This window comes from Carlito syrichta, unplaced genomic scaffold (genome assembly GCF_000164805.1).
Source record: "Carlito syrichta isolate Samal-C Ts95f unplaced genomic scaffold, Tarsius_syrichta-2.0.1 Scaffold315473, whole genome shotgun sequence".
In the NCBI taxonomy this organism is placed as follows: domain Eukaryota; kingdom Metazoa; phylum Chordata; class Mammalia; order Primates; family Tarsiidae; genus Carlito; species Carlito syrichta.
Genome location: NW_007259569.1, coordinates 592327 through 604887, shown reverse-complemented (window position 1 = coordinate 604887; position 12561 = coordinate 592327). Strand labels below are relative to the sequence as shown.

The 12561-nt window shown below is 35.3% G+C and overlaps 1 protein-coding gene across 2 annotated transcripts in view; it reads right to left on the bottom strand.

The window, feature by feature from the left end:
- Positions 1–7666: 7666 nt before the first annotated feature.
- Positions 7667–12561, bottom strand: part of RBM41 (RNA binding motif protein 41) — a 62856-nt gene continuing 57961 nt past the window's right edge. For both annotated transcript variants that reach the window (XM_021706346.1, XM_008072855.2), the window contains 2 exons: positions 9823–9970; positions 7667–8241 (listed from right to left, as the gene is read on the bottom strand). In XM_021706346.1, the coding sequence (XP_021562021.1) occupies positions 8075–8241; positions 9823–9970 (315 nt within the window). In that variant the 3' untranslated portion in view covers positions 7667–8074. The remainder of the gene's footprint in view (positions 8242–9822; positions 9971–12561) is intronic.

Below are 12561 nucleotides of genomic sequence, written 5' to 3'. Positions count from 1 at the left end.
TGAAGTTTTTGAGATATCGGGACTGGAATCAAAAACAAAAATAAAAGGAATGGTCTTTAATAGGAGCAAAGACACTTCACCCACAATAATGATAATCTAGCACGTACTGAGCTCTTACTATGCACCAAGCACTATTCAAACATTCACATTGTATTAATTCTCTACAACAACCCTGTGAGGTAGGAACTATTATTGCCCTCATTTTAAAAAAACAAGAAAACAAAGGCATAGTGAGTTTAAATAACTTACTTAGGGTCACACAGTTAGTAAATGGTAAAGCCAGTATACGACAAAGCCATACACTGGAAATATGACATTTGATCCCATATCCTTAATCATTATGCTCTTCAGTAAGTGGAGGAAGCTAGAGTTAGGCAAAATGTAAACAGATGGTAGCTTTGGGTTAAAAGATGAGTGCTCAGTTCATGCTGTTGTAAATAAGTACCACAGACTGGGTGGCTTATAAACAACAGAAATTTATTTCCCAGTTTGAAGACTGTGCATCTGTGATCCGGGTATCCTCATGGTCAGGTTCTGGTGAAAACCTTCTTCCAGGTTGCAGATTGCTGAATTCTCCCTGTATTCTCACATTGTAGAAAGAGGGTGTGAGTATCTCACTGGAGATACTCTCTGGAGTATCTTCTAAGGGCACTATTCCTATTCAGGAGGATTCCACCCTCCTGGCCTAATTATCTCCCAAAGGTCCCAACTCCTCATCCCATCACATTGAGGTTTAGGATTTCAACATATGAATTTTGGGAAGACACATTCAGTCCATAACAATTAAGAAGTTCTCATCTTATTGCCAATACATTTTATTGTAAAGTTGTACCATAACATTTAATTAGTACCCTATTGATGGACTTTTGTTTTCAGATTATTTGCTATTACAATGCTGCAATGAATATTCTAGTGCATGTATCTATGAACACATGTATTTCTTCCTTTTTTTTTTTTGAGTCAGCGCCTCACTCTGTCACCCAGGCTGGAGTGCAGTGGCATACTCACGGCCACCGCAGCCTCGACCTGCTGGGCTCAGGCAATCCTTCTACCTTAGCCTTCCAGGTAGATGGAACTACAGGCACGCGCCACCATGCTCGGCTAATTTTTTGATTTATTATAGAGATGCGTTCTCACCAAGTTGCCCAGATTGGTCTTGAATCCGTGGGCTCAGGCAATCCACTCGCCTTGATCTCCAAAGTGCTGGGATTATAGGCGTAAGCCTCCGTGCCCAGCCAAACACATGTATTTCTACATAAAGAATATTTAAAAGTAGATTTTCTAGATCTACACATTAAAATTTCTAATATATATTGTCAAATTGTCCACCACAAGGGTTATACTTATTTATACCCCCATTGGAAGTGTACACATCTATTTTCCACACCCTTGACAACAGTTCATGTTATCAACCTTTTTAATATTTTACATTCTGTCAGGTTAAAAAATAATAGCTCAATACCTAGTGCCTGGATTTGGGTTTCTAAAAATCATTTTCCCAATAAAAGGAAGTAGGGATTCATGTAGAAATAGTTAATTCCACTGCTGGGGCAGGGAAAATACAAAATGAGTCTGGATCATCTTGCGGTACCAGAAAATAAGGAAGTGAGCAAAAATGGAAACATGTCAAAAGGACAGTGGGGTCAATCTGAAGAAGCTCCAAAAAATGGCCAAAGGTAGGACAATTTGAAGAATAAAATAACGATAGCGTTATGTCATAAGCCATAGAATAAGACAAACAGCCATGAGTCCATGCTGATATAAATACATGAGAAAATATGCAGGAGATGGGATATCTTCCTTACAGAATTTCAGCTAATATAGAAAGAATGAAATAGAAAATCACCGCTATGGTTTGAATGTGTTTCCACAAATTCCTATGTTGAAACTTAATACTCAATGTGATAGTATTAAGAGGTAGGGGGCCTTTAGGAGGTTATTAAGTTATGAGGGTAGAGCTCTCATGAATGGAATTAATGACCTTATAAAAGCAGTGTGAGGGAGTTGCCTCCTCTCTTTTACCCTTTTTGTCCTTGTCCCTTCCACCATATAAAGGCACAGTGTTCTTCCCCTCCAGAGGAAGCAGTAACAAGGTGCCATCTCGGAAGTAGTGAGTAGCCTTCAACAGACACTGAACCTACCAGTACCTTGATCTTGGACTTCCTAGCCAAATTTTCTTTGCTCTATATTTTAATTGGATTGCTGACTCTTGTATACTAAAAAATTAAATACATTGTATGTTAAGAAATTAACACCTTATGTGTGACAAGTATATTTCCCAGTTTGTCTTCTGATTTTTTAAAATGGTGGGTTTATGTGTGTATGTGCATACAAATGCTTTTACCTGGTAATTTCTTTTTACCTGTGGGCAGAAAATAAGAAACAGTAGCAGAGTGGCTTTACGTTATCAACAGCAATTTTTAAAAATTACTACCTGATGGAAATTACTGTCTCTCCAAGTTTTTTCTTCCATCAAATTATATTTATTAAAAAAATTATATACAGTAAAATTTATCCTTTTTAGTGTACAATTCTATGAGTTTTGACAAATGCATACACTTGTGTAACTACAATAAAGATACATAAAATTTCTATTATTAAAACAAATCCCGTGTGCTACCACTTTGTAGTCAAGGAGTATCCCACCTTTAACTCCTGACATCCACTGACCTTTTTCTCCATCCCTATTTGTTTTGCTTTTCACATAAATGGAATCGAACAGTAAGTAGCCTTTTGAGTCTGACTTCTACTTAGCAAAATGCATGTAAGACTCACCCAAGCTGTTGGATGTATGTTTCATTAGTTTTTATTGCTGAGTAAGATTCCATTTTACAGATAAACTACAGTTTCTTTATCTATGCACCAGTTGAAGGACATCCTTCAGTTTTATGTTCCTCTATTGTTAGTGGTCTATAGGTCTAGTAAAGGGCAGAGGTGAGATTTTCCACCTAATAGGAAGCAGTTCCTTATGAAAAGTCCAGCTTAGAAGTATTTCCTTGGTAACATGTGTAAGAGGCTATACCAGGATAAATTACTTCTTGTCCCTTAAGCTAAATTTAACATGGATAATTAATCCTAAGTGAGTAGTATATCAAAGTAATAGAAGTTTGTCCTGAGTATAGTTAGATGATATCCTTGGAGTAGACCTCACAAAGATTCTGGAAGCCATGCTATTGGCAGAGTTTTTAAAAAAATTATTTTAGTTTAAAAAATGCTGAAAAAAAGTAGAAATTACCCCAAATCATACCACTTAAAAAATTTTACAAAATCAAAATTCCCTTTCATCCAATTCAATCCCAATTTCCTAAAGTTTTACAATTTGGTCTTTATGTTTCCCAGCTTTTCCCTAAATTTATTCATAAATCTCTCTCTATATATAGCATACATATATGAATGTTTCTGCTTAAAAAATGTATTCATACTGTACATATTTCTGCATCTTGCTTTTTAACATAATATAAAAGTTTGAACACGAGTACAGGTCAAAATATATTTATGGATACACTCCACTATTTTAATGACTGCATAGTATTCTACTAAATGGATGTGCCATAAGTTACCCATTTTCCTACTGATGGACATTTGGGTTATATCCAACTTCCTACTTTTGTGACAGTTTTGAGATATAATTTACAAACAATTCATCCACTTAAAGTATACAATTCATGATTTTTAGTATATTTAGAGTTGTGAAATCATCACCACAATTTTAGAACACTTTCATCAACCTCTAAAGGAACCCCATGCACTTCAGCTCTTACTCCTAGCCTTTTCCATTCCCCTCAACCTGCCCCAGCCCTATGCAACCACTAAACTACTTTCTATCTCTATTTGACAACTCTGGACACTTCATATAAATGGAATTATATAATATGTAGTCTTTTGTGATTGGCTTTTTTCACTAAGCATATTCTCAGGGTTCTTCCATGTTGTCAAATGTGTCGGAAATGCTCCCTGATCTACTTTTGGAAGAGTCTGTGAAGAATTTGTATTAATTTTTCTTTATTTTTTTATTTTTAAAATGGGAATTTGCCCATTTCATCTAGGTTACTTACTGACATGCAATTGTTCATAATATGGCTTCATAATCCTTTTTATTTCTACAAGGCCAGTAGTAATGTTCCCTCTTTCATTTCTGATTCTAGTAATTTCAGTATCCATTTTTCCTGGTCAATCAAGCAAAAGGTGTATCAGTTGTGCTCATCTTTGTATAGAACCAAATTTTGGTTTCATTGATTTTTCTGTACTGTTTTTCTATTTCATTTATTTCTGATCGATCTTTATTTATTTCCTTCTTTCTGCTTGTTCTGGGTTTAGTTTACTTTTTCCAGGACCTTAAGGTATAAAGTGCAGTTATTGTTATAATCTTTCCTCTTTTTTAAGTATAGGCACTTATACCTATAAATTTTCCTCTAAGCATTACTTTACCTGCATCTCATAAGTTTGAGTATGTTGCGCCTTCAATTTCATTCATCTCAAGGGATTTTCCAATTTCCCATGGGATTTTCTTCCTTGACACATTGGTCATTTAAAAATGTGTCTGATTTCCACATATTTGTGAGTTTCCCAACTTTCTGTTACTGATTTCTTTTTCTTTTTTTTGAGTTGGAGTCTCACTCTGTCGCCCAGACTGGAGTGCAGTGGCCGCTCCCAGCCATCGCATCCTCGACCTGCTGGGCTCTGGCGGTCCTTCCGCCTCACCCTTCCAAGTAGCCAGAATTACAGGCATGCACTACCACGCCCGGCTTATTTTTTGATTTATTGTAGAGATGAGGTCTTGCTGCCCAGGCAGGTCTCGAACCCGCGAACTCAGGCAATCCACTCACCTCAGGCTCCCAAAGGTGCGGGATTACAGGCTGAGCCACAGAGCCCGGCTCTCTGTTACTGATTTCTAATACTATTCCATGTGGTCAGATAACATGTTTTGTATAATTTCACAGCCACTTATATTTATTAAGGCTTGTTTTATGGCTTAGCTTATAACCTATTTTGAGCTGTTTCATATCTACTTGAGAAGAATATTCTGATGCTGCTGGGTGGAATGTTCTATAGATATCTTTTAGGCCAATTTGGCTTATTGTATTGTTCAAGACTTTTATTTCCTTGTTTATCTTCTGTCTAGTTTCATCTATTATTGAAAATGGGTTATTAAATGTTCAACTATTTTTATAGAGTTGTCTATTTCTCCTTTCCTTTCAGATTGTGCTTCATGTATTTTGAGGCTTTGCTATTAGTTGCACATTTGTTTATAACTGTTACATCTTCCAGATGGATGGACCCCTTAATCAATATAAAATGTCACTTTTATCTCTAGTAAAGTTTTTTGTTTTAAAGTCTATTTTGTCTGATATTAGAATAGCCACTGCAGCTTTATTATGGTTGCTGTTTGCATAGTGTATTTGTTTTCCATCCTTTTACCTTCAATCTCTTTGCATCTTCTAATCTAAAGTATGTCTCCAATAAACAGCATGAAGGTGAATCTTATTTTTTTTCTAGTCTGACAATCTCTACCTTTTCAAAGAATTGTTTAATCTATTTACATTTACTGCTATTATTGATATGGGAAGATTTATGACTGCCATTTTACTGTTTTCTACATGCCTCAAGCTTTTTTTGTTTGTTTCTCCATTCCTTCTTTAGCATTATTTTCTAATGTGATATTTATATTTGTTAATATTTTTCCTAATTCTTTTTTGTTGTTGTTGAGTTGGAATCTCACTCTGTTGCCCAGACTGCCGGCCACCACAGCCTCAACCTGCTGGGCTCAAACTATAGGCGCGCTACCACGCCCGGTTAATTTTTTTGATTTATTGTAGAGATGAGGTCTCACCAAGTTACCCAGGCGGGTCTCGAACCCGTGGGCTCAGGCAATATTTTTCCTAATTCTTAAATTTATTTCCTTAGTGGTTGCTCTAGGGCTCACCATACACATCTTAACTAAACTGAATAGGTTTCACATATATACCTTAATTCCAGTGATATATAACAATCTTATTGCTATATAAACCTATTGCTTCCCCCAATTTTGTGGCACTATTGTTATACATATTTCTATAGTTGTTTTAAACCCAACGTATGTTGCCATAATTATTACTTGATGTAATTTTACATATTTAAAAGAAGCTGAGAGAAGAAAGAACAAGTACATATTTATAAATTTTAAAGATTAACCTTCTTATTTCCCATTTCCTGTTCTCTTCATTTGTTACTGTAGAGTTGAGTTATCATCTGGCATCATTTCTTTAATACAATGCAGTTTTGCATCCACCCACTTTCTCTGGCATGTTATTGGCAAATATATTACATTTTATATGCTGTAGGTCAAACGATTCAACTATATACAAATTGTTTTATAAAACTGATTTTTAAATTAGTTAAGATAAGAAAGAATAATGCATAGACTATCTTTGATAATTACATAATTATCTTTGCCTGTGTTCTTTGTGTGCGTAGATTCAAATGACTGTCTGAGGTCATTTGCTTTCAGCCTGAAGAACTTCCTTTAGTATTTTCTGTAAGTCAGGTCTGTCAGCAACAAATTCCCTCATTTTTGATTACATGGGAATGTTTTATTTCATCTTCATTTTTGAACAACAGTTTTATTGCATATAGATTCTTGGTTGATGGTTATTTTCTTTGAGCATTTTGAATGTTATCCCACTGACACTGCCATTGCTTCTGATAAGGAGTGAGCTGTTAATCTTATTGGGGTTCCCTGGTAAGCGATGGTTCATTTTTCTTACTTGCTGTCAAGATTTTCTTTTTGTCTTATGGTTTTAGCATTTTTCTTGTGATGTGTCTGTGAATTTCTTTTTATTTATCCTAGTTGGGGTTTGCCAAGCTTCTGGGATGTATATATTAATGTTTCTCATCAAATTTGTGGTGTTTATAGCCTTTATTTTTTGGAATATTTTTCTGCTTCTTTCTTTCTCTTTTTCTGGCATGCCTATCACACATATGTGGCAACGCTTAATGGTGTTTCACAGGTCCTATACACTGTTCATTTTTACTCATTATTTTTTCTCTTTGTTCCTTAGCCTGGATGTCATCTCAGTTAATCCTCACAACTCAATGAGGTAAGTAGCATTATTATCCTCACTTTATAAATGAAATAAGTAAGGCTCAGATTAAGTGACTTACCAAGGTCACAGAGTATTAAGTGTGGCTGTGAGTTTTAAACAGAGGCCTAACTCCAAAGTCTGTATCACCTTCTCTATACTATGCTGTCTTTTTATTCTCCAGCAATGATAAAGAAACAACTGGCATATTTAAGACTTCTTGCTTCCTCTCTTCTAAAGAACACTTTCTTTTCTCTTGCTTTTGGTATTCTTTGCTAGGATGTTACTCTTCTAAAACTCATATGTGTAATATTTAACATATTAGACACTGATTAAATATTTATTGCTTTGAATTCAATGATTACTCAATGGTAGTTAGCTTAAATGGCCATAAGAACACTGATATTTTGATCTAAAATATTTCATTAGAAAAATATATAACTTGTTGAAGACTGATAACTTAGTGGTGAAGCATTCATTAAATATGCCATACTGACTTATGGAAGTACTTAGTGATTATAGTTTTGACTTAACAGCATTTGTTGATCCTTAGGCCTGGGGTCTTGCTCTTTTATTTACCACATAGATAAAATTAGGGACAAATAGGCTCTAGTAAATAAATATTTCAATATTTAATTCATTTCTTAGTTGTGTATATAGGAGGTGGTCTTGGCAAAAATGTTACCTCTAGGGACAAATGTCGAAGACCCTAAAAAAACTATAAAGATTTAAAAAAAATCCTCAGAAATAATCCTTTGTAATTCATCATGAGAAAATAGTACTCTTTGTATTTTACCCTTCATACTTAGCATACTGTCTGTTCTATATAAACTTTGATTACAGAAATTTTTTTCTACCAATTCTCTCCAAAAGCTGAAAGAGATTGTCCTAATTATGTTTTTCCTCTCTCAGTTAGTTCTTCTTCAACTCGAAACAAGTTGCTATCTATACATAAATCTTAGATTCAAGATTCTGACACAAGAAAGACCATCCAGGACCCACAATCTATATATCTTCTAACTACCACTGATTTCTGTAGTGCTATTTGTAGCACATGATACGAGAGAAGCAGCTTGGAGATCTGATCGTTGCTTTTTGTTCTTTCCAAACTCTATCACCAATACTTTCCCACGTAGATTATATCCATTTACTAGATGCAATGCTTGCTGTGCTATCTCCTTATCTAAAGAGAAAGAAAAAAATATTAATTTACATAGGACTTAATAATTAAATTCTATTGCAAGTCTAGTTTAGGTTGTTTTGCCTTGGAGTTAAATGTAAGCTATAAGGCCATACAGTCATTTGATTTTCTCATCTTTTCTATAATCTCCAATTTTGTTCAATTCTGCAAGATTAAATTAATGGTTAAAAACAAAGACAATAAAAACTCAAAATAAATGTTGGAGGGTATCACCTAATTCAAATATATAGGTCAAGAAACAAGGATATAGGCAGTGTGCCAAAGAAGTCAAAGCTATTACTAATTATACACAAGACTATCTTGGATAACAGATTATAGGTATTGTGAGAATCAAATCATTTTCAAAACTGATAACACAAATAAAAGTAGTTATCATGTTACTGGAGAACTTTGCTACTTTTTTCTTACAGAAGAAGAGTGGTTCTTGGAGCCTTTATTGGGACAAATAAGTTTAAGGACCCTTGTAGGCATATAGAAGCTTGAAGTGTGTATATACATTGTATAGCAGGAGTAACCAACACATGGGTCTAAGAGCCTGGATGTGGGAAATAAGGAAGGTGTGGATTATGGTCAGGAGTCTGCAGAATCATAAGCAGACAAATTCTTTAGACTAAACCAACTTTTGTTTCATATATATTTTCTACAAATTTTCAAAAGCGCATAGCTGCTATTAAAATTACTAAAACATCTATACATTTAAAACTACTTAGTTTAGAAAGCCTTTTTAATGCATTTTTCAATTAATGGATTGTATTAGTGGGGGTCCATGAAATATTTTTTAAATTTAAAAGGGGTTTTCACACTTGAAAAGACTGAAAATCATTGGTATAGAGGATTTTAAAACCTTCAGTAAGATAGGAAAGATAGTATGGGACTGTATGAAAACAATGGAGGGGGGGTTGGCAATACTTATGTATAAAAATACTTGACTGCACATAGTTTAGTAGGCTATTTAGAAATGATGACAGTTTAGGGACAAAGAAAGCTATAGATCCTACCCAGCTGCCCCCCAAAAACATATTATCTGATCTGTCATAGAATCTGAATTTCCTATATTATTCATCCTCTGAATTGTATTATCAAAGCCATGTATTAATATGCAAAGTATATTTAGGGGAATGTATCATCATCCACTAATTGTGAATTACTAATAAATTAGTATATTAGCTTGTAGTCACTTAGTCCTAAAGGAACGGGCATAAGAAAATTATACATGTTCCAATCAAAATACCAATGTATTAGTTAATGAGTAATCGAATTGTAAGGTGAACTATAAATACTATTGTCAGACAAGGGAAAGTAGATTTTAGTAATAAGAAGGAAGTATCTAGATTGGAGAAAATCGAGGACATTGGGGTAAGGTGGTCGTGTACTGTCAATGGAGGAGAGGAAGCACAGAAAGGGGGAAAGAGCCACACTGAAAATATATTTTCTTTACCTTTCTTCCCTTCTTCTCATGTGCTGTGGAGAAATCAAAGGGCTATATCTAGATCAGAGAAGTTATAGGTAGTCTCTAGTGAACTGAAGCTGCAATCGAGGAATTATCTAGATGAAACTACTTACTGGGAAAGGTAATGAAAGCCTGGCCCCTCATTCGTCCAGTCATCATTCGGAATTGAATTGCAGGTCCTTTTTTCTCCTGGAACCGAGCGAACAATGAGACAAGATCTCTTTCAGTCACCCGAGGGCTAAGGTTCTTCAGGTATAATACCTAATACAAATTGAGAATCAACAGAAATATCACATGAGTGGTAAGTCAACTCTTTCATTATGGTTAGAATTAGTTTCAAATAAGAAGTAAATTGAATGCATTCATTTAATTTCATTCCATCCTTAAAGCTCTTTAAAACTACAGGACTTTAAACACACACACACACACACACACACACACACACACACACACACACACCAACAAAGTCAGGAAGAACAAGAAAAAGAGGCAATAGCAATCATACTCCAGAAGCCAGAAAATAATTGGGTGACTAGGAACCAACTCAGTACACTCAAGAAAGTGGAAACTTAAACCAGCAGTGAGGATAGCCAAGAACCCATCCAGTCTCTACTTAAGAATCCTCAAATAGTTCAGGAACTGACAGCTTCAAGTATGCCTGGAAATAAATGTGAAGGGATGAAGTTAAAATAAGGTGGGTAGGTTGGAGGCTGTTAAAAATTAATTTGATCTTTAAACACCCTCCCCCACAATATGACACAGAGTAAAGGCAACTCGCCAATCCTGGTAGAATATTGGAGGCTCACTGTCAGAAGATGAAGAATGTCATACATAGTTGAAGATGTGACTGTTTCTGAACTTTCAATCAGCTTTTTAGTTCCTACTCATAAATTTGAGCATGGATTGTCAGGTATCTGAGGAAATTCTCTAATGTGAAAGACAGAGAAAAAAAAACAAATAGAAAAGAGAGCAAATTAAAGAAAACAAAAACCATGGAGGGAGGAAAAATCTTCAAAGCACCATAACTGATATTCTTAGAAAATTAACAGAAAATAATCTATTAGGAATGGAATGCTATAATAAAAAATTCAAGAGAACAAAAAAGCACTCATGTATATGTGACTAAACTTAAGTTATCAGCTGAAAACAGACTGTTATACTATAAGATGTTTTATGTATGTCCTGTGGTAATCACAAAGAAAATACCTATAAAAGATATACAGAGGAAAATTAGAAATAAATCAAAGCATGTCACTATAAAAAAACCACAAAGGTAGACAGCTAAGAGTGAGAGACAAAAGAGCTACAAGACAGAATATATTTGACAAATGACAGTAATAAGTCCTTTGCCATCAATAATTACATTAAATATAAATATATCAAACTCTCCAAAAGACATAGAGTAGCTGAATAGATAAAATAAATAATATCCAACTATCCAGCTATCTAAAAGAGACTCAGTTGTAAGGACACACATAGACTGACGGTGAAAGAATTGAAAAAGATATTCCATGTAAATGGTAGTCAAAAGTGAGCAGAGGTGGCCATACTCATCATATCAGACAAAATAGACTTTGAGTCAAAAACTACCACAAGAATTAAAGAAGGACATTATATGATGACAAAAAGTCAATTCATCAGGAAGATATAACAATTGTAAATATATATGCACTCAACATCAGAGCATCTAAATATATGAAGCAAACAAGGACAGAACTGAAGGGAGAAACAAACAGCATCACAATAATAGTAAGAGATTTCAATACACCACGTTCAATAATGGATAGAATCTCTGAACATAAGGCCAATACTGTAAAAAAGCAGAGGACTTAACACTATACATCAAATAGACCTAACAGACATACAGAACATTCCACACAACAGCCAGAATAGCCATTCTTCTTAAGTGTACATGGATCATTCTCCAGGATAGATCATATGTTAGGTCACAAAACAAGTCTTAACAAATTTTAAAAAATAGAAATAAAACTAAATATCTTTTAGACTACAATGAAATAAACCTAGAAATCAACTGAAGAAAACTGGAAAATTACAAATATGAGAAAATTAAAAATTATACTCTTGAACAACCAATGGCTCAAAGAAGAAATCAAAAGGGATGTTAAAAAATATATTAACACTGTGGCGCAAATGGTGCCACCGCCACCACTGCTGCCGCAGCCCCTCCCCCCACCGCCACTGCTGCCACTGCTGCCGTGGCCTCCGTGACGGCTGTAGCACATCACACCACCTGGCCCCAGGCGATCCACATCAAACACCTTCAGGGAAGATCTGCTGGGATCGCTGCCACCTCTCCTGCGACCGAGACTGTCCTGCCCACTGGAAGGCTCCTGTTGCCTGCCCTAAGGCAGGCAGCCATCTTGTTCCTGTCCGGCCCCACCCCCTCTGGGGTGAGCAGCTAAGATAGCACCACCTGCTGGTGATTCAAGGTAACAACACCGAAATGGGAGAAACAAGCTTGATAAAGACATAGACCAGAGTGCTGAATGGAGGGTAATCTGAACTGTCCTTCACAGCAGACCAGGGGCAACTGACCCTAACTGCAAACTAATTTACCAGCTTGAAAAGAAAACTAGAAATCAGACCTGAAAGGACATTGGACTTAAACGAAATGTCTCAGAGTGTGCTTCATTGATTCTATTAGTTTAATGACTTAATTCTATTCCTACTGTATTGTTCCCTTTTTTCTTTTTTCCTTTTCCTTTTCTTCTCTCTGTAAACCATATCTTTGTATAGAGGAACTGCACACTAATAAGGTGGTCGGTTAGCTTGTATGTTAGCATCACTATATGTTTTATTTTTATTTTTTATTTTTTGTATGAGAGTCAGTT